The sequence below is a fragment of the Echeneis naucrates genome, chromosome 23 (assembly GCF_900963305.1).
Source record: "Echeneis naucrates chromosome 23, fEcheNa1.1, whole genome shotgun sequence".
In the NCBI taxonomy this organism is placed as follows: Eukaryota; Metazoa; Chordata; class Actinopteri; order Carangiformes; family Echeneidae; genus Echeneis; species Echeneis naucrates.
The window spans coordinates 15409722-15432750 of NC_042533.1; the positions used below are offsets into that span (position 1 = coordinate 15409722).

At 40.3% G+C, this 23029-nt stretch overlaps 1 protein-coding gene across 2 annotated transcripts; it reads right to left on the reverse strand.

The window, feature by feature from the left end:
- Positions 1-6044: 6044 nt before the first annotated feature.
- nfyba (nuclear transcription factor Y, beta a) lies at positions 6045-13362 on the reverse strand. Of its 2 annotated transcripts, none has more exons than XM_029495075.1 (7): positions 13297-13362; positions 11485-11578; positions 11273-11403; positions 8251-8448; positions 7140-7218; positions 6734-6813; positions 6045-6639 (listed from the first exon to the last, which is right to left on the reverse strand). In XM_029495075.1, the coding sequence occupies exons 2-7, from the start codon at positions 11576-11578 to the stop codon at positions 6607-6609; spliced, it is 615 nt and encodes a 204-aa protein (XP_029350935.1). In that variant the 5' UTR covers positions 13297-13362; the 3' UTR covers positions 6045-6606. The 2 variants fall into 2 exon arrangements, with proteins under 2 accessions (XP_029350935.1, XP_029350936.1); XM_029495076.1 differs by lacking the exon at positions 13297-13362 and adding an exon at positions 12996-13288.
- Between the last annotated feature and the right edge of the window lie 9667 nt (positions 13363-23029).

The following is a 23029-nucleotide window of genomic DNA, read 5'->3' on the forward strand; positions in this document are numbered from 1 at the left end:
GTGGCGCCCCTAGACAGGACACCAGATTAACGAATGTCAGAAATAAAAACAATGAATTAGATGTTTTGGATGAACTTGTGTTTTAGAGACTCAACATTCATATCAATCAGGTGTGAATGTGATCTAATTTTTTGTGCGGACAGTCTCTATTATGCCTATCAATCCATTGGACTATCGTCCAGTGAATCAATAGGTATTTCGAAACTTGGTGAAACTAATAAGCACTACTCTGAGGATGAACCCTTAGACTAGTGACTCCTGACTCTCCTCTAGCATCAAACTATCAAAATTTTACCTCCACCGAGACTTACACTTCCAGTTACAGAAGATGTGCACCGGTGTTCTTGCTCAATTCCTGACCTTTCTCACTGCCAAATGTCTGTATGATGAATCCTAAAGCAAATATTCTTCAGAGTGTGACAACATAATCAAGCTGTTGTTCATTTTCAACTGAATTCTCTGAAAAAGTTGCTCTCTTTTGCACCATCTTTAGCCTTCACTTATATTCTACGAGCTAATATGTAAAAGTCCACTGCACTTTATTTTCTTCATCACTTGTGTAGTTGCGTAGTGAAACTAGTGACAGTAAAACGTGGACTTTTTTAAGACTGTTTGCTGTTATTTATAGTGTTTTCAATACAACAAAGAAAAAGGTGGAGTGAGGGGGGGTGAACAGACAAATGGGTAAAACTGCTGAAAGGGAGGAAAAGGAAAGGGAGGAGTTGTGTATGTCTTTGTTGGAGTAGCTCCTCAGACAGAAGCCAATGTACTGCCAGCTTATTCTAAAAGAGTGTCATTTTGTGTGTCTGTGAGGGGATGCAGGAGCCTGTGGGTGGACATTGGACTGAACAGTTTATTCAAAGAGTGGGAGCGGCTCAGGAAACAGCCAACGGGAGCTTCCCAGGGAAATCCGTTGCAGGCGATCCTGGTCATTCTATAGGAGGAAATGAGCACTGTGGGCATGAGCCTGGAGGAGGCTGAAGTCTAACCCACCCACAGGAAATATGACATTCTACATTCACATTACATGTAAATTGAAATATTTAGCTTATTCTGAATGACTAAGTATGATCGGAATGAATAAATGACTTTGGGAATTCTACTAAGATGTGATGCACATTACATTAGAAATAGTTTGGCTGAAGTGGCTGAGAAGGATGCAAAACTCAGGAGGGACTCTCTTCTCTGATCAGCAAAGTTTTGTGAACTGGAAACACATTTGGAGGTTTCAACAGACTATTACTGGTCGCCTTTCCAACTTCTTGGACTGTAATCAGAAGAGGCCCATAACCCCGTCCTCACCATAAAGCTTCCTAAGACTTCATATAAGCGGGCGCAAGTTCTGAGCGGGAAAGTAAAGCCAATGCTGAAGAGCCTTTAAGCCTTCATATGTACCTGTACTGAAGTCTTGGGGAAAATGTCCCTATTTCTCAACTGATTTATTGGCTCAGTAAACATTTTCCAAATCAATTTATAATGTCACTCTCTGGTTTCAATCCTTCAATACAGCATGATTTAAAAATTTCAATGATGGCCCCAATTACAGGAAAACAGACCATAAAGCAGGGGACGCATATTAGAGGGTGTGACTACTGCACATTTAAAATACTAATGTCACACAATCAGGATAGAGTACAGAGGAGGTCTGGCGGCCCAAAACCAATGAGGGAAGAAGAAACTACGATGAAACTCGTGACACCGCACACACAGAAACTGAAAACGTGAAAAACCGCCACCAGGGATTGGGTCGCTACCCGGAGCCCACAGCATCTGTCCGCAGGGAGAAAAGGAACAGTAAAATGGCCGCAACTTGCAACTTTAACACACTCGCACCACACAACAATAAGCAATAAAGTAAATAACAAAATAAGTTAGCTTTTCAAATTCAAGATAAGAGAATTTACAAAAGAAATCAAACTCAATAAAGTGATGCTTAAATCAATAATCACTTTAATCAATAAACATAAAAAGAATTGAATCTCAAATAGAATACAAAAAACAAAACAAACAAAAGCAATACAAAAGAAATCAAATGGAATTAAATAAATGTTCAAAATAACTAATTACATCAATCAATAAACATAAGTAGCGGCAAAGAATACTAAAACAGCCGCATTGACATAGCTGTATTCCGACAGCGGAACCAGGTAATATTAAAATCAACACAGACAGTAGAGCCAGATCGATCTATCGAGCCAAAACAGAAGCGCCATCCAGCGAGCCATGGCGGTGAATTCTCTGAAAGGACTTCATTCATGTGCAATTTGCGAAAAGAGCCGCGAGAGTTCATTCATTATGAGACTGATCTGACTCCATATAAATCTCACTCGAGACTTGCCAAGTATGTACACATACATACTTTGCCGGAAATTGCTGTCTAAAGAATAAGAATTTTTTTTTAAATATTTAAAAAAAATTTAAAAAGATGAAAATTAACAATATAAATATATAATTTATAAGATAAATTAGGGATGCAATGGTACAGTTTTCCCACGGTTCGGTATGCATCATGGTTTTTGGGCCACAGTAACAGTAGGCTGACCAAACCTTTTCCCCGGACATGCCCACCTTTTACGTCCCGTTCGGGGCGTTTTTTTTTTTTTTTTTATTTATTGATGATAATGTCCAGTTTCCCTTCTGTGTGTATATGTGTGTGCCCCCCTCCCCCGGTTGTGATGTTATCCCAGACAGGCTGCCCTGTGGGCATATCTCCAACACTCACAACAAGAAAGCAGCACAAACCGGCGGTGCAGCTGAAGTGAGATACCAAAACGCAAATGCACGTTCACAGATGAGCTGTGAAAAAATTCAGTTTACCGACCCGGTTGGGACATATGCAAGGCTGAGTGCACCGTGTGCAAAGCTGGTACATGTGTGTGTGTCCAATAAAGGTGCCGGGGACCTCACAGCTCATATGTGTAGTGGCGCTAATTCTGCGTTGTGTTGTTTGTTTTGATAAGATACACACTCTGGCTGGTCTCAATACGATTTATTCTCCGTTCTGCATTATGGAGATGAAACATTCACAGGTGTTCACAGGTTTTTCTCTTACATGCTCTCTGTGCTCTTTCTGGAGGGAGAGTCACAAGCAAGAGAAAGTAATATGCCCAATAGCACAAAATTAAAATAAAATAAAATAAATAAAATGTACATCAAACTAAGAAAACTAAAAAAATAACTTGCATAAACTCACATGCCTGCATTATGGAGAAGTAACATTCACAGGTGTTCCCAGGTTTATCTCCTACATGCTCTGCAACACCATAAACACAGTCACTACATGGCTCCTGTTAACATCCAGTCTCAATAGTACACTCTAGCGTTATAAACTAAGTAGCAGCCTAACAACTCACGCGGACCGCAACAACTTCTCCACTTCTCCTCTAATTAGCGAGTTTATGCATGACAATAACGAAATACATAGTTTTGCAACTTAACTCTGTGATTATACCAACTTTATAAGTATTTTTAACTAACTTACATTAAATTTGCACAGCAGAAAATATAAAACTATAAAGAGCAGCAAAAATTCGTACCTTTCTGGAGGGAACGTCACGATCAAGAGGAAGTAATATGCAGCGCAAGACGGTAAATGCAGATTCCAAAATAAAATATGCATGCTACTTCCGGTGCTTCGCAGACCTCACTCTCTTTTGTGTATGTTTTAAACCTTAATATTAACATCTGTAACTGTACAATTCCTTCCTACAATATTAACACTCAAAAGAATATAAGAAAGCGCGACAAAAATAAAAAAATAAAAAAATACTGTCCTTCAAAATAATAGTGTGCACTTCACTGCCATGTTCATTATATAGCCCATCAACATCACACCAATACATATGGACACAGAGAAACATAAAAGGGCAGTGCAAGTTGAGAGTAGTTCAGAAAAGTTCACTGAGTACTTTGTAAAACGTTGATTTTTCTAACACGGAAGAGACATTATTTCCATCATTATTTTATTACAGAGACTTTACTTTTATTTTATATATATATTTTACAATTGAGGCATAATAAAGAATGTTCCGTAACCTCCGAGAGGCCAATCTGAATTTCTGTCTCAAAATATCATTTTGTAATATAACAAAATATTCCATCCATACACATAAACTTTAAATATATTAAAATTATAATGAATCTTTGAATAAACTGCTAGTATCATTTTAGTAGGCTATCTCGTGGTCGGGCTGAATGTCCCCTTTTTTGGAAATCAAAATATGGTCACCCTCAGTAACAGTAGTTTCGATATCTTAATATAACACTACTCAAGGCATTATATTGCATGCAAAGATAATTAAAAGCAAGCACAGATATAGTTAAACCACTTAAAAAATAACACCCTTCCATCGAAAACACAGCAGTACCCAAAAAAATAAATAAACAGTAAACATTATTGTAGCCACCATAATTAGAAACTACTTAACTGTTACAAATAGAATATCAGTGAATAGCACAGATGTAATCAAACCACAAAATGTATCATAAAAAGGGAACACTTGTTCTTTATTAAAAATAGGCAATATCAAATACAAATTGTACCTAATACAAATAAACAAAAGCCACTTAAACCTCTCAGGCTATTGCTTGTTAGCGGCTGATTGCGCATCACATAAAACAACCCGATGGCAAAAACTACTGTAAATTCTTCAAAACAGACTTATATAGATTAACATGAACATTCACAAAGTGTAACACAAGAATATACTTATCACTCACTGCTCTATGGACACACACACTGTTGTTATGGTGTTCAGACGATGTTTTTTCTCTGGAAAGACCTGAGCGCATATGGTGCATTTAAGGACCTGAGCAGTGTAGGAATTTACACTTGGGAAAAAACTATGAAAAACACATGCAGAGGGAGGATCTTTTGTACACTGTAGCCGCAGCTCCTGGGGAAGTCTGTTTAATCAAAAGCCGCAGGAAGTACATCCACTGCTGGGCCTTCTTGAGGATGGAGTTGATTTTTTCCTTGCACTTCAGATCAAGGGGTCTGCCTCCTACAGTCCACTATCATCTCTACTGCTTTCGCTGGGTTAGCTCCAGGTTGTTCTGACTGCACCAGAGCACCAGCTGGTCCACTTACAGTTGGCATGAAGACTTGTCACCGTCCTGGATGAGACTGATGACAGTGGTGCAATCTGCAAATTTCAGAAGCTTCACAGAGTGATCTGTGAACCCTCAACAGTCGAGAAGAGCAGTTGCAGCTATAATTTATTTTAGAACATTAATGTTTTGAAAGATCCCTCATGATTTTTTTCTTTTTATTTCTCACTTGGTAATACTGGTCCTACAGTATCCCCAGTACATCCTGGGGGACCTAACATTTCAGCTATACAACAGTGCTGGAAAATGACATGACTACCAACCTACCTACCTTATTATTTGAAGCAGGACAATGTTTTATTTATTTATTTTTACCGGGTTCTCTCCGTTACATCCGTCTATGACTCACTCTTGACACATGTCGAGGTCACGTGATACGTTACCGCTAAAAATTAAACCCACACTAGCGAAATGATTGAAAAGGATAGTTTGTGAAGGGGAAAAGGCCCAGTGAGGAGACAGAAGAGCTTGCGACTTCCATGAAAAGGAAAGCTGCATTTACGTTCGGGGTTAGGGGGCAGAGAGGATGTTACTAATGTTATGTTGTTGGCGCGATGTTACAGGGATGCTGCTGATAAAGTTCCATATGAGTGCACGGTGGATTCACGTTTATTATGAAATTTCGAAAATAGCAGTTTTATGCCGATCATATCATTTCATTTGTTGCATTTATCCGCCACACCTTAAAGGCCGGTCCGTGGAAATTTTGTTTGACAATAAACCGGTCCGTGGCGCAAAAAAAGTTGGGGACCCCTGATTTAAATGATAATGTACATGCACAAGAGCTAGAGCCAAATCTGTTATTCTGGGACAAAATAGAAAAATATATATTTGCATTTTCATGTATTTATATTGGAAATCTATGATGATGTTGAGATGAGATGGGAAAGTATACACACTGTCCTATGTGATAAATAAAAGGGTAGATTTAAAAATCACTTTTGAATTTTTATTCAAAGGATTTACATGACAATAGAGCACATGGTAAATTGTCTGAACTTACAAAAGAGCAAAGATCTGCATTATCCCATGTGACAGTAACAATGTGGCTTCTCTCTGTTCATACAGAGAAGACCTTCAAAAATAAACATCCAAATACAACACATTCCCCCACTACCAGAGCCCCAACAAGAAGAAATAATTCATAAAAGCAAACACATCACATACGCGCAGAACAATGATTCCACCACTAAATCATGTAGTAAGACTAGCCTTTAAAAATAAAGCCTCAAATTCCCCAGTTGCTTTGGATGCCCTCCAAAACATCCCCTACCTCACAACTAGAAACTATACTTTCTACTCAACAGGTAGTGATTTCTGTGTACATGAGGGTTTGTGCAGACGACCCCCCCCACCCCCGGAAAAAAAAAACCAAACAAACAAACAAAAAAAAAAAAAAACGCCTGGTAACTTTTATCCTATGGTCAGGTCAGAGGTCATCAGGCAAGCGTGAGCCTGGTGTGAAGCTACTGTGGTCAGGCTTGGAGTAAGTCCTTGTCATGAGAACTGGATCTGTTGCACAGTGGGAATCTGGAACATAGCCACACAGTTTAGTTGGAGAGGGTGTAACTTATTTGCTATATCATCCAGCTGTTAGCTCCTGTTGCCTCTGTGTGGGATTTACCTGTTGATATGAGGTTGTATACACCATGACGTTCTGCTGCTGTCCATCTGCTGTGATGATCCCAGCAGGCAGTGGATTTGCTGATCAAGGAGAAAGTGCAGACCCACTTAAAATTTATTGTATTTCTCATACATTTGTATTTTCATTATGTAGTTGTAATTTCTTAACATGTAACCAGAATCTACACAATCTTAGCAAATTGCACATACCATTCCAAAACAAACAAACAAAAAAAAAAATCACTCAATAACTATAATAAATCAAAACACTCAATGCCATTTTGGAAGCATATATACTTCTATGAGTTTGACTGGGCTAACTTCAAACTGAGAGATTGGACTGTAGCAGAGAGTTTGGAGATTGAAATCTTAATCATTTATCATAAATTCATTTTGATTCTACTTACTGAAACTGTCATCTGTGAGATCCTCACCCAAGCTTTCTCCAACTGCCACCCCAGGCATCCCTTTCTCACCCTTCATTGCCTGCAAAACCACCAGAGGGGCAGAGTGTTACATGTGTGAGCACAAACAAGCGCATATGAAGAACTGGCCTCTGCAGTCACACATAGACACCTTGAGATGAAGAAGAAACCAGAGTCTGTGTGAGGTATTTCATGAAGACAGATGATGCATAAACTCTGCTTCATAAATGGAGTTCAAATAAGATCTGTTACTATGGAAACCAGGCTAGTTTTCATGCTGAACTAGACTTACAGTCAATAATTCCACAGCTCTGACGCAATGAAGTATCATCTATCTTTAAAATAAAAAAAAAAAAATTCTAAACAGGACATTTCACTTATTCTGTGCTATTCTGTAGGTTGCCTTCCAAAACATTGTTTAGTAGTGATGTAGAGAGAGTACTAATAAATGGGAAAAGTTAATGATACAGAGAAATACATTAGTGAAATGGTGGTTGAGCACATCCACTGATGAAATGAAGGGCAAGGGCAGCCTTAAAGATGTCCACCTGAGAGAAGCAACACTGTATACAAGGAGAGCATTAGTGAGTATCATCAGTTTCTGTGTTCACAAATCAACCGCAGTTTTCTATATTAATATAGATTTTACAGTAAATCTATTTAATAGTATCTCTCACAATGCAAGAATTTATTTTTAAATATATATCGACTGTAAGAATATTACCATCTAGTAAATTATTGTTTTGATACTGTAGAGAAGTCTGATGGTCCTATATAATTGCAGAGAAAGATTGCCGATATCCCACTGTATGGTGGAGCTACTTAACATTTAAGACAGGAACTGTCATTTTGAGAGAACAAAGTTTTATAATTTTGTGCTCATCTTTCAGTAGTGGAAGTCTTTCCCTTTGCCCATAGACTTATGCAAGTTGTGGTTCAGTGTGAAATCTCTAATCAACAAGTGTATGGCTGTAGATTTTGTGTTTGTATTATCCAAGTTTGTTCAACATTGTGAGAAAACTGGTTCATTCATGTCAACATTGAGGCGTACCAATAAGTTTGACCAGGTCTGGATACAGCCATATAATCTCACCTCTCTGAACTTCTGCAGGTAGAGTTTCAGCGGCTCCACATACATGTCGAAGCCCAGAGTGGACATAGCGAACAGGATGTCTTCTCCATTGATAGTCTTCCTCTTCTCTTGGTGGCAACGTTCGCTTGCCTCCGACGTGATGAAGCTGATGAACTCGCTGACACACTCCTGCACACACTCCTTGGCATCTTTGGCAATCTGTGTAAATGATACATACAAAAATAGACATGTTACAGAGGAAGAAAGCTTACTCAGGACTAATACCCTTTGACAGAGAGGAAAACTTTGTGAACCTTCTATGAAAAAAAAAAAAAAAAAAAAAACACCATACACATTAATGAGTTCATGTTAATTTTGTTTCTTAAAATAACCATCTTCAGATGGTACATCTTTTATACACAGTAACAGTGAGAGCAGCGAGGTCAGAATGCAAATAGAGAGATAGAGGCATTTCTTGGGGAGGCACAGCCCAAAAACTCACACAAGTGTAAACAAGTGAATTTGAATCACTTGGTTGCAGTGAATAGCCCTGATGTGATGGCTGTGGTGCTGTGTTTACAGCTAGGGCTACAACTGCCCCCTGGTTTTCCCTGAGCTCAGGGAGATTGATTGATTGAGCGATTATACAAAAAAAAAAAAAAAAAAAAAAAAAAAAAAAAAAAAGGTCTCACCATCCACAAGGACATGTACACCACCCATAATCACACAATATAACGACCTAATCTCACAAACCAAATCCAGTTACTACTCTGGTCTCATCTGGTCCAATGAAGGAAACTCAAAAACCCTCTTCTCGGTCCTGAACAAAATCCTCCAGCCACCCAATTCTCTACCCGCCCCACCTGTACTTCACGGAAACCTGCAACTCCATAATGGACTTCTTCAACCAGAAAATCCACAACATTTCACAACCAGCACCTACATCACAATTTGCCACCTCTCTCCCCCCTTGTCATCTCGTCTCTAGTTTTCTTCTTCCTACTGCCTCCGAAATCTCTGACCTCATACACAAATCTAAGCCCACCACATGTCAGCTTGGTCCACTCCCCACAACACCTTGTCAAATCCTGCTTCTCCTCCCTCTCATATCTGCCATTATTCACTCATCACTTTCATCTGGAATAGTTCCTTCACTTTTCAAAACTGCCGCTATCACCCCCATAGTAAAGAAACCCGGTTCTGACCCCAACAATTACAATAACCTCTGCCCCATTTTTAACCTACCTTTCATTTCCAAAATCTGAGAAAAAACTGTCACCACCCAACTCCACTCACACTTATCCCTCCACTCACTTTATGAGCCCTTCCAGTTTGGTTTCTGCCCCCATCACAGCACAGAGACCACTTTAATCAAAATCACCAACGACGACCTCATTGCAGCTGACTGTGGTTCTGTCTCCATTCTCATCTTCCTTGATCTGAGTGCAGCCTTCAACACCATCTCACACCGTATCCTCCTCAGTAGACTCTCCTCCATTGGCCTCTCCCAAACTCCCCTCAGCTGGTTGCACTCCTACCTCGCAGGCTGCACTCAGTTTGTACATCTTAAATCTTTCACTTCAAAACCCTCCCCAGTCACTACTGATGTGCCCCAGGGATCTGTCCTGGGGCCCCTTCCCTTCATCATCTATCTCTTCCCTCTCAGTCACATTCTCTGAAAATTCAATATCCAGTTCCACTGCTTTGCAGATGAGACCCAGCTGTACTTTTCCTGTAAGCCAAATTCCACACTCCCACACCCCTCCCTCACCTCTTGTCTCTCTGAATTAAAAACCTGGTTTACCTCAAACTTCCTTAAATTAAACTGCAATAAAACTGAAATCCTCCTCCTCTACACCAAGTCCACCCTATCTAAAGTTAACTTTCTCTCACCATTGACAGCTCCTCAGTTTCCCCCTCCCCTCGGATAAAGAGTCTGGGTGTCACCTCGATAGCACACTTTCCTTTCACTCACATATCAACACCATCACCCACACTGCATATTTCCATGTGCGCAACATAAACAGACTCTGCCCCTCCCTCACCCCACACACTGCCACCATCCTTGTTCACAGCCTCGTCACCTCTTGTCTGGACTACTGTAATCCTATCCTCTTCGGCCTCCCTCATAAGTCTCTCCATTAAATCCAACTGATCCAAAACTCAGCTGCCTGCATCATCACAAAGACCCCCACATATTGCCACATCACCCCCATCCTCCAGCACCACCACTGGCTCCCTGTGAAACATCGGATCAACTACAAACTCCACCTGTACACATACATGGCCATCCACAACCTCGCCCCTCCCTATCTGTTTGACCTCCTGTATGTCACCACTCCCACTCGTTCCCTCAGATCCTCCTCCTCCATCCACCTCTCTGTGCCCGCCTCAGCACTATGGGGGCAGAGCCTTCAGTTGCTCTGCTCCCCAGTTCTGGAACACCCTACCACCTGACCTCCGTAACTGTGACTCTCTCCCCATCTTTAAATCAAGACTCAAAACTCACCTGTTCTGGACTGCGTGCTCCCTCTAATCTCCCGCTTTTACTGTTCAAGCCTTATTTTTTTGTGTTGATTTTTTACCATGGTTTATTTCATTGTGTGATTTTAATTTATTCTGTGTCCTTGGTGACTTGAAAGGCGCGCTTAAATAAAATTTCATCATTATTATTATTATTAGTGTTGTCACTCAGCGACGTTAACGCAGTGGAGGTGTAAACGCTTGCAAAAACTGTCTAAGTTCTATAGCTCTGTTAGTTGGCACTAGAGATATGCTGCTTTTTTCCCCCCAGAAAACCAGCCCTTTCTAACAAGCGATGATATTTGATCTCTATTGTCCAGAACAATGTCAAAATATAGGTTTTCTTTCCTATTTCATAAGTTATTACCCCCATTACAGTAAACAGAAACTCAAATCTCCAGGAAGCAGCAACACTCTAAAGATGATGTGATTTTTGTATGTTGGCTCAAAAAGGTAAAAGCTTGTTCCTTTGTCACTTATAATAAAACACAAAAAGGCAATTAATGATTCTCCTACGAACCTTTCCACTCTGAGGAACAGCATTCTTCATGATGCGAGCAACGTTGGCAATAGGAAGGTAGATGTCCTGTTCTCTGTAGTTCTCTTTGACTCCACTGTCCTCATGGTCATTCAGACTCTCCTCTGCATCATCTATACAAAACATACACAAACCCTAAGCATCTTTTCATGGTTGATATTGTTCTCAGACCAGCAATAGTGTTTCCTCCTCACCATCTTGAGATTGCAGGACATAATGACTGGATGCCATGTACTCTCCGGTGATGCCCAGCTGGGAAGCGTCTGTGGTTGAACTGTCTCCGTCCATCTGTACAACAAACACGTCTCACACACTGTTTTCAATACACGTGCAACATACCAGAAGTCTGACAATCACACACAAAATGAGGTCTTGTAACTCTTCTCTGACAGAAAGCCTCACGGGCAACACTGATGCAGGAGGTGCTAACTTGGTCCATAAGATCAGTGGGGTATTGTTTTGTTTTTTTCTTTTACAGTCAGAGGATAAATTTCATGTGGCGGATACAACAAAAATTTCAGCAATGCTTTGAGCCTACTGGCGGGCTCTGACAGTCTGGATAAATCTAGTTCAGATGAGTAAATATATCACATTAAATTTTATACACAAACACACATAATATGGCACCAAGTGAAAGAAAAAAATTACTGCAACCCCAGACTCTGAAGAATTACTGCCTATTGTGGAGTCATGGAGTTCTTGCAGGTTACAACAACCTTGATGCCAGTAAATCATAAATGATCCTCAGCAAAAGACTGCCTTAAAGTGCAACCACATGTACACTTTTGACATTCATCCTTTTCCATCAGGATGCACCATGGAATCAGTTTTGGATCTTATAAAGACAGCTAGCTGAACAGCACATTTCTATGTCTGTAATCTTCGCAGGGCAGACCATAAATGAGTCATCTACTGGAAAAGATCCCCAAAAGCAACATTGCTGCATGGTTTGTGATTCTTTTGTTTATTTCAGCCTAGGCGTCTTGTTTTTCCAATTAGAGGTAGTGGCTTGTTTAGGCTTCTTCAGTGAGTACAGAGGGATTATCAAATTGGTGTCAGTAAATCCATTGACACTTTTCGCTTTACTCTCATCAACATGGGGCTTTCCACGTGGAATGCAGGGCTAGGAAAAATTACCATGGAGACTTTATGTTTTGCTGACTTACAGCAGGTCATTTGGGATTATTTAACCAGCTCTTTTCTGCCTGGCATTGTGCAATATCTCTTAAATGACCAAAATGCTTCTTTTGCTTTGTCTGTATGTTGGTGAAAGGAACTGGCCACCAGATGATCCATCAGCTTGCTGGTGTGTTGTTATGGGGCCTTGATCGTTACACATTTCCATTGTATAGATAGAGCGGAGTCGAGTGTACAGCCTGCTCTGCAGCGCGGCCTCACTTGTGAACTGGAATATGATGAAATGTGTCGTCGCGCTTTGACCCGACACTGGAGCTGTTAGCTGGCTGTGCTAGCAATGTTAGCACTTGAAACAGCTTACACACCACACACCTGAAACTCCGGGGAAAGGCCACTTTCGGCTTTCTCTCAGCTAAATGCACCGACGTGTTTAGCTATCGAATGCTAACTAGACTAGCAAACACCAGGCGCGCGAATGGCATATGATTAGCTAACTAGCCGGATCACTGGTCGCCGTTATTAATCGGTCATCGAGCATACAAAGAGAGGCTGCCCAGCGGGCTGTTACCTTCCATATTTAACCTTCTCAGGTACACAGTCTCCCCTGAACAAATTCTCAATGTAAATCCACTGCAGCTGGCGCCTGCACGGATAGCGTCGGCCTATTCTTTGTCGTACGAAGCTGTGCACAGACGTGGCCGAGGCCGAAGTAATTAAGACCTTTTTTTAAAGTTTCACCCGCTGGATACTTCCTGATGAGCAACCCTCATTCACTCAGACAACAAATAAAAAATCAGACAGAGACGGACATTTCCATTCGAGCTAACGAGAAATCGGTTAGCAATCATTGGCCGGAGCCAAGCACAAACCTGCAATGAAGCCCTGGTTGGTTACCTCCCTGAGACGGCTGTTTGGTTGGACAGAAAATGGCTGCGAAAGGACCAGTCCCAGCGCGGAGCTGCGGCTGTACCGCCACCTGTGGCCGACAGAGGGCCGCTCGGCGTACAGTGAGTCCTCACAAGCTCCTTCACCGCTCCTGAACCATCAACAGTTTACACGCGTCGATTATGGTAGGTGATTGAAGGAAGGAAAAGAAATTACTTTAGCTATTGTTTTTTATATATACAATAAAGGCTGCAAGACTGAAACGTCAACAACTTCTGTCTTGGTTCATAAAAATGTGAAAATTAATTTAATATAATTGAAAATGTATTTTAATACCTGGATATAGTGCTGCCACCGATGCTTGCAGTAAAATTTTCCCACTGGGCACAGCAGGCAAAGCCTAAACAGCCCAAAGAACATTTTCTAAATGTGCCAGCATTATAAAAAGAGTACAGTGAGATGGTGATGACACCATCAGCTATGAACAAAGTCAATTATGACTGTTTGTGTTGTTTACTTTCATGCCATTTGCTTTTAGTCCTTGCAAAAAATTTTCCAAGCCCAGAAATCTTTTTTTTTCCTGAATGCTTTTCTCACATTCTTAATGTGGACTGTGTACAGCAACGCAAATTTTTTGTATGGTTTTAACTGTCTCCGTGGGGCAAAAATCATAACTCTCAACTTGAGAAGACAGTAAGATTTTTGGCTGCATTATCCTGGAGTTCAACCATGGAATGAAATTCTTGTATAAAAATGCAATTTTGTGTGCACCTGCAAAAACCCTAGAAAAAAATTAAACATGGGAATTATGGAATCAACTGTAGGACTACACAGCAAAGTAAAATAAATAAATAAATATATTAAATGTTTTTAAGAAAGACAAATCTTGTGCTTGTAAAACACTATTATTGAGGATCTGGAGTGTGCATCCTGTAAATTAATTTATTCAATGTTTAATTCACCTTTATGGCACAATCTTCTTTTAAGATTTGATTTAATACATTTTGTTTTAATTTTGCAGACCATAAACCTCGCTCAAATAATAAAAAGAAATAAAAAAAGAATCTTGAAAATCAAGTAAAAAGCTCTGCCTTCTGAGCAGGAACATGGGATAGTGATGATTCACCACCTGCAAGATGAGGACAGGGAGAGAGAGGAGAGAAACTGGGAGAGACAGAGATTTTGGGATACAAGGTTAGTAAATAGAGTACACATGCTTAGAACTGGGATAAACAGGGATTTCTAAGAAGCATGGTTGTTGATATGTCTGTGCATGCAAGGGGGAGAGAGAGTCCTCAGTCCTTCCCCCAGCAGTCTAGGCCTATAGCAGCATAGCTAAAGACTAAATGAACTTTAACTTTTTAACTATAAGCTCTGTCATACAGAAAAGTATTAAGCTTGGTCTTGAAAATTACTAAGGAGTCTGCCCCCCGGACCGATACTGGAAGTTGGTTCCATAGAAGAGGAGCCTGATAACTAAAAGTTCTGCCTCCCAATTTACTCTTGGAGACTCTAGGAACCAAAATACGGGTACCAAATACCGAAAGACTGCACTGCCTGAGCTCCCAGTAGTATTTGAAGTAATGAGCTTACTTACTTGAAAATTGTGAAAACAATGAGAAAACAAAATGTGTTATTTCAGCCCATGCACAAAAAAGTTTGAATCCACTTCTTCAACCAAACAGCCAGGGATCAATTTAAGCTTAGGAGAGAAACTCTCAGTTCTGTGGAGTCAGCAGCTTTGAAAGAGAAGGTGACGCAAAGATGGGAGAACTTCACTGGCAGCAGTACAAGAAAAAGGAGGCCAACAAATAAGAAAGAGGGTTGGGTGAAAAGGCTCGTCAGGCTGGCAGAGGCTGCGACCAATCAACTGCTTAGGGAGAGAAAACAAACGTTTCATTGAGTGTCCCTCATTCTTTGCAACCAGAGCCTCAAGTACTCCTCCCATGTCTGTGGAAGCTACCAAATATGCATTCCGTCCTTGTCTCCACATCAGCTTTCTGTGACTTTGCACTTCAGCAGCAACCTCAAGAAACATCCTCTGATACATTTTACACCATTGTGGTGTTCAGTTTCAGCCAAGATTTCTTACCCCAAACCCAACAAATTTCTCCTTGTATGTCCAACCTTTGGTTGGCTTGCTCAACACAACAGAGGGAGGTAAAAGGATTGAAATAAGATGCAGGTAATATGTTGAAAAATTGCTCAGAATACCTGATACTTACTGCTTACTTGCATTATTTAAGATAGAATGAGACAGGTTTACACATTGGAAGACTTCTCAAAATGCTTACTGGTACCCCCCTGACACATTATCCCAAACTGCCTTCTTTAAATGATGCTCTTCCTTTTATTTTGAGGAGTGGACAGCATCTTATGAGAGTTCTAAAGTTGTAAACAACTTGTTAATGTCTCTCTTTATGCACCAATTTAGGACTAGAGGACTCTGGAATTGTTTTCTTAGTAGATTACTGACCATGCCAGCAGGTAAAGAGATCATTAACATTTCTTTTTTATGTATAAATCCACAATTTTCACATCTGGTCATTTTAGCTATTTATTTTGATATATTTTTCAGTATTCAATTTTTTGTGTATTTCAATTCAATAAATAACTTTTTTTGTTCATTGTTCTTGAGTCAAAATGCAACATGCAAGACAATAGGTGTGATCTAAAGCAGCGGTCCCCAACCTTTTTTGTGCCACGGACCTTTAAAGTGTGGTGGATAAATGCAACAAAAATGAAATGATACGATCGGCATAAAAACTGTGCTATTTTCTAAATTTCATAATAAACGTGAATCCACTGTGCACCCTAACCCTAACCCGTGCCAACAACACAACATGAGTAACATCCTCTCTGCCCCCTAGCCCCGAACTTAAATGCAGCTTTATTTTTCATGGAAGTAGCAAGCTCTTCTTCTGTCTCCTCACTGGGCCTTTTCCCCTTCACAAAGAAACAATCCTTTTTCACTCATTTCGTTAGATTGTAGGTTTAATTTTAGTGGTAACGTATCATGTGACAGAGACAAGCGTCTTGACATGCGTCAAGAGTGAGTCATAGACAGATGTAACAGAGAGAATCTGGTCATTTTTCAAAATAAAACAGTTCTGTTTCTGATAATAAGTAAAACACAAATAATATAAGTTATTTATTCTTTCTGGTTCAAAAGAGCTAAAGCACACGCTTTATGGATGTGACAACTGCTGAAAAGAAACTGCTACTTTTGACACATATGATTGTTTTCTACTGCATTATTAATTCACTGCCGCTTTTTTGATGTCCTGCCACACGCTGTAAAGCCCAACCTATTGTTTCAACTTTGAGTTGAATTTGAGTGTCCATGCCACGATAAACTTGTATGCCAAAACAACAAAGACAATGGAGTTAACTCAAATAAATCTTCCTATTTGACTCAATTTCAATTTTAGTTTACATAACCTGATCCCTTTAGTTGATATAGCTTAACCTAAAATCAATACTACTTTAGTTTTTGGTTGATTTAACGTCAATGCTAGTGAGTTTATCTTACATTTACCACCTGCATAAATGTAATGTAGTTTTAACCCCTGACATCTAATACAATTAACAAATAATACTGCCCAATATGTTTATTTTTTTATTGAAGGTGCAACTTTATTAACCAAAAACACTGAGACTTTAATAAAAACAGATGAGTCTAAATACAGTTGTTTTTTGGAACAAGAATAATGCATCAGAAGACAATCAACCAACAATTAGCCATCAAGAAAACCAACATGGCTCAATGTTTTCCCAATATCTATGTGTAATTACTGATACATAAAATCCTCAGTGTCAAATATAAAGATGTTATAGCTGATTTTTACCCATTTTTTTCCCCAATGTTTCCAAAATTTGGTACGCCAATTACTTCCTAATTCGTAAAACATGTCCTAAATATTACTTGTAAACTAACATTTACTCTCACCTTGCAAAAATACAACGTATATTCTTTAATCTCAGTCTCTGGTGTTGTTACATCAACTGAAAAATGTGTGGCAGGGACGAAAGTCACATGATGACACAAGACGCAAAACGTGCTACACAGCATACAGCATGATGGAGCGCAAGTTTACAATGTTTATGCAGTAGTTAACTAGACTGAACTTGAAATATGTTGTTAACATAACATTGGGTTTTAATTTAATTGTTTTAATTTGTGTTGCATTGAAAAGGAAAAATTAGTTATGATAACAAACAAGCAACAATGGGTTTTACAATGCAGTGTAACTGCCGAATCCTGAGCTTGGCATTATTTAGGTAGAGGGAGCTCTGGCCCCAGGTGTGTGTGTGTGTGTGTGTTACCTGCCAGGAAGTTTATCAGAAGACCCGAGCCATGTCATTGCCCCACTATCTCTGTTAGCTGCTTGCTGAATGTCAGTAAAGTGTCTCAGAAAAGTCCCTACATGAGTCTGGTGTTCTGAGGTTCTTCCAAAAAAGATATTACATTGGCAGTGAGGATAATCTTAAAATGCGCGGAGCCCAGCCCGCGGTGAATTGATTGACAGCTGAACAGTGTTTGGAGGCTGGAGGTGAACAAAGGACTCTGTGAAGGAGGAGAACAGACAGATACTGGTGTGTGGAATAACTGACAATTGAATCCAGAGACGATTGCTGTCAGAGGCCAATTGCCCATTTGAAAGTGCCTCGTCTCTAGATCTTGCTATGGAATCCCACAACAAGAATGTGCAGGGTTGCAGGAGAAACTGGGAGCGCCTGCATGTAATGCAGTGAGAAAAGGAGGAAAAACGAGCCCGGGACAGAAGAGTGAGAGCCATGTAAAGGCAAACATGCACCCATGTGTGTGGTTGGGGGTTTGTGTATATATATACGTATCTCAGAGTATAAAAGTAATTTTGTTGTGTGTACATTGACTTCAGTGTGTGTACAATGACAATAAAGAAGTCTTCAATGATTGTTGATTCAGAAAGGAAAAGTGTCACGCATGTGGGGTGACAGGATACATGTTGTATGTTGTACTAAAAAAACAGCCAAAGTTGAGAAGAGGACTGGCAGTCTTAGAGGATGAGGTGGATCACAGGTGCACTACTGCTCTCCCCAAGTGAAAGAGGAGAGTGTTTTCTCAACATGCAGGGTTAGGATGGAGAGGAGAGAGAGCCACCCTACCAGGTATGCATGACTCTAAACATTTGACATTTGAAATTGATACTTTCACTATACAAAATAACAAAACAAGAAAAAGTGAAAAAATACCGGTTAATTGAGAAAAATTCATCTTCTTTGAGAACTTATGCAAAACAAAAGATACAGGTGGTTGGAAAGAATTATGCGAAAGTGATCTACAAACAGAAGGAGAAAATGTTGCCTATCAGTGTAGTTAAAAGGCTCAGGCCCAATCAGGAAGATGGTGGTTAAAGCATTTTAAGATGGACTGGGCAGAAATAAAACACACAAGAAACCAACTGCAGCCCTTGACACTGCATGCCTCGTGCTATCTCCCGAGGAGTTTTAAAGAGGAGTTGGGAACCTTAAAGGGTTTTAAATTGCCATTCATGTCCCTGCTGATGCTATTCCTCACTGAGGAAGCCAAGGTACAAGCTGTCGTAAATCCCCCCACTCCAACTAATGTGCTTACTTAGGCTTGCTGAACTATTACAACTGTTTCCTTTCCAATTGCTCCACCTTGCTTGCCCCTTTGCATTCCTGTTTAGGAAAGATACAGTTTGGAAGTGTAATGCTCATCAAGAAGTAGCCTTCTAGAATTCCAAAGACTTATTGAAGTCAGCTGATGTTTTAGTACACTATTTCGGAGACAAAGCCCTCATATTGACTTGTGACGCAAATCCCCCTTCACAGCACATTACATCCCCGGGAATGGCCAGAAAAACCATGGACCCCTCTTCATGTTGATTATGCAGGCAGGCCTACACATAGAACTACTGAAAAAAAAAACGACCCAGATGTTGGTGAGTGACAATGCTGCCTGCTTCACAAGTGCTAAAAATGGAATAAAACATTTGACGTCAGCCCCTTTTCATCCATCATCCCCGCTGGTCAAGAGTTCTGATGCTCAAAGACATGACCCAGAGAGCAGGGCCCCAGAGTTGGAGAAGGACTTTCCACCTACAAATAGAGCCTGTGCCTGCTGTCACATTCTGACCTTGAATGAAGTTAGTGTGCCAAAATGCTGTCTGGAAAATGTGTATTTTCAACTTGAAAGGTTGAAAAGGGTCACAAAACAAAGTCCATTTGATATAAAAAAAAACCTGATGATTTATTGCCCTTTAAATACAGGGAGCAAGCAAAAAAAAAAAAAAAAAAAACATCAAGGGAAAATATTTACATTTTGTTTATTTAAGTAATAAACAAAAACTATGAGGACTACACCGCGCCACTGCCCTTCCCTGACTGACCAGACAGTGTAGAAAACTCTATTAGGCCCCTCCCATTGGACTATACCACATTTAATTGACTAATTGACTAAAGACAGCCTGAAGCCTTGCTCAGGTCCTCAGAAGACCCCGGCCATGTGATTGCCCTTCTTTCTCTGTGTGTAGCCTGCTGAACATCAGTTAAGTGTCTCAGAAAAGTTACTCTATGAGTCTGGTGCCCTCACTGAGGTTCTTCCACACAGATATTATAGTAATTTTGACATATACAGTTCCATTGTTGTGGCTCTCAGCTTTAAGGAAGATAAGCTTTAAGTTTGTGCTTTTGAAAACCTCCATAAGCTTTAGTGTAGCAGCGTATTTAAAGGCTCCAGGAGAAGGATAATATGTTTGAGAAAGAGCTCTGTACTGACAAAGTCCTAAACGAAGTCTAGTACTGGTTGCTGATACAGAAGATTGAGTTTAGACATGCGCCCAGTGCGCTCGAACATAGTAAACAAAGCGTCCAGTGAAGTTACAATTATCTCGCAGATTTATTTTACCATTCATATAGCGGCAATAACTTTAACTCATAATAAGTGTAACCAAAATAACAAATCAAATTGGTCACCACAATAAACCACAATGGAACATAGGCACAGTCGAAAAACTGTTTGTTTCCCCACTCAGCAACGCCTGTGTTTGGGTTTCTCGGATTCGGTTTCTTGGATAAAAAGGCCTACCTGGGCTGCCCCAAGGTCAGCTGCGCCACAAAATTCATACAGCCACCTAGTGGCATGGAGCAAAAGTGCATGACATAATACAAAATGAATATGGCTCACTCCAACCCCTAATTGCGTCTGCCAAAGAATTTCAAATGAGACATAAATACCAAAAAAAAAAAAAAGAAAAATAGGTGACCAATTACTCTTTAGCTTCATTAAGCAAGCATATTTTGGTTATGGGTTGTTCACTAATGTTTGTCTTGGTCTTCAAATGAACCACACGTACCAAACCTCTCTTATCAGGGAAGGTTTCCAGGACTCTTCCTAGCATCCATGACCTTCCGCAACCATGACAAGGTCTCAAGGGACAAAATTCCTCTTCTCCTGTTTCTATTTTTGGCACTCCTGTAAAAGCGTTAAGTACTCGCGGATCCACCTCTTCCAAAAGTGATCAGTGATGTATTGGGTTTGTTTCCACCTTCTCCTTGCGTAAACGTCCCTTTTGTTGAACAGTCCTGGTGGGAGAACTGGTTTTCCTTTGAGGAGTAGCAGATGGTTTGGCGTCAATCCCTCAAGGTTGTTGGGGTCCTCTGACAGCCTTGTGATGGGGCGATCGTTGAGCATAGCTTCAGCTTCACAGAGCACAGTATAAAACACTTCATCATCCCTGGGTTTGCTGACAGAGCACAGAGCACAAAATCCTCTTTATCATCCGTATCATGCGCTAGCAGGTGCTACCATGATGGGACCCAGCTGGAGGGTTAAAGCTCCACTTGATTTCCTTCTTGGACAAGGCTCTTTCAATGTGATCATGATTCAAAGAGGCTAAGACTTCTCGCAGCTCTCTTTCTGCACCCACAAAATTGGTGTCATTGTCAGACCTCAAGTGCGAGATTTATCCTCTACGACAGATACATTGATGCATGAGTCTGTATCAAGAGAACAGGCCATTTCCAGGTGCACAGCCCTGCTTGTCATGGGTGACACCACCCCATCATTTCAAAATGCTATGCCCTCTTTTCACGTCAACTGGTCCAAAGTAATCTACGCCAATGTTAGTGAACAGCGGTAGATCAGGAACAACTCTCTCTTCTGGCAGGTGTGCCATATTTGCTCACCGGTTTTTCCACCATGGAGCTTACAGGTGAGGCATCTTGATATGATCTTCCTCACTGCAGTAGTTCCACTTGTGATCCAGTATTTTCTCCTTGCAGCGGAAGGAACATGATTTCTATCTCCATGTCCAAGCTGTAGATGGAGGTAATGGAGGACAAGGTTGGAGATGTGCTGGTCTTTTGACAAGATAAGGGGGTGTTTAATGTCCTCAGGGATTGCTGCCTTATTCAGCTGTCCCCCAACTCATAGAAGTCCTCCTTCTAGAACTGGATTCAATTTGAAGATGCTGCTACTTCTTGGCACTTGTGGCTTGCCAAGGGTTAGTGCAGCAAATTCAGTAGGGGAATCTCTCTTGCTGGCAAAAAGCAATTACGTCTGTCTCAGCCTCCAAGAGGTTTTCCAGCGTCACTTTCTGATTCTCAAGTGATTTGATGATGTTGAGGCAATGCTTATGTTATGCTGCCGAGATCAGATGCAGGTTTCTGGCATTACCTTTCAGTTCAGAGTTGGATTCTCCCTTAGTCAGACCTGCTTCTAAGTAATACAGATATCCTAATTAGAAAATGTATACAGTACTCTGTTTTGGTTTGTTATTGAAAATATAGTCAGAGCATTTTCATTTAAGCTATAAAAGCTTGACTGGTCTCATGGCAATTCTTAGATGCAGCATGCAGGTCTATCTATCACTGTCTGCCTGTTTTGGACAGTTGTCAGAGGTTTCAACTGACCTCTGTGCTCATATACCACTAGATGGCGCAGGAGTTGCATATGGAAGAGTTAAATAAAGCAACAGTCTGCATGTAAAACCAGTGACATAACTGTGAAATCACTACCACATTACCACCTTTACTTTATCTCCATGACTTGTTTCATCAGTAGTCTTCCTGCTATTACCAAGTAATTAATAGTTGTAATTAATAAAAAAAAATAAAAAATAACACCTACACCTACACCTACATATTAGATTGGGCGGAAGAATCAACGTTCTTCAATGTTGTTACGGAGATGATGATTATCAGGTCATAAACTTGACAATAGGCAAAACTGAAAATATTGATCTGTGTATATTAACTCAAGTGCTGCACAAATAGATAATAGATTTTCAGAAATGTGTACCTGGGTGTGGAAATTATGCTGGACTGCAGCACTCCAGTATTTCCACATTTGCTACCTTAAATTTTGCTCCTGTGTATTTCTGACTCCACTTCAATTACTTGGCAGTTGTAGTTACTTATGACTTCAAATGATTAATCTGAGACTACCAAACACTGTACAAATGAGCCTCACCTACCCTCGCTATGAATTCTGATTCCTACTTAATTATTAATACATCAAGAATCCAGTCAGTTATATGCTAATATAGGGGTCACTGTACATAATAAATTCTTTTTGCATCTGCTTAACATCTAAGTAAACCTGTGGATGTTCAAATCAAATCTAATCAAATCAGATTTATTTGTATAGCGCCAAATCATAAAGTTACATCAAGGCACTTTACATATGGAGCAGGTCTTGACCAAACTCTT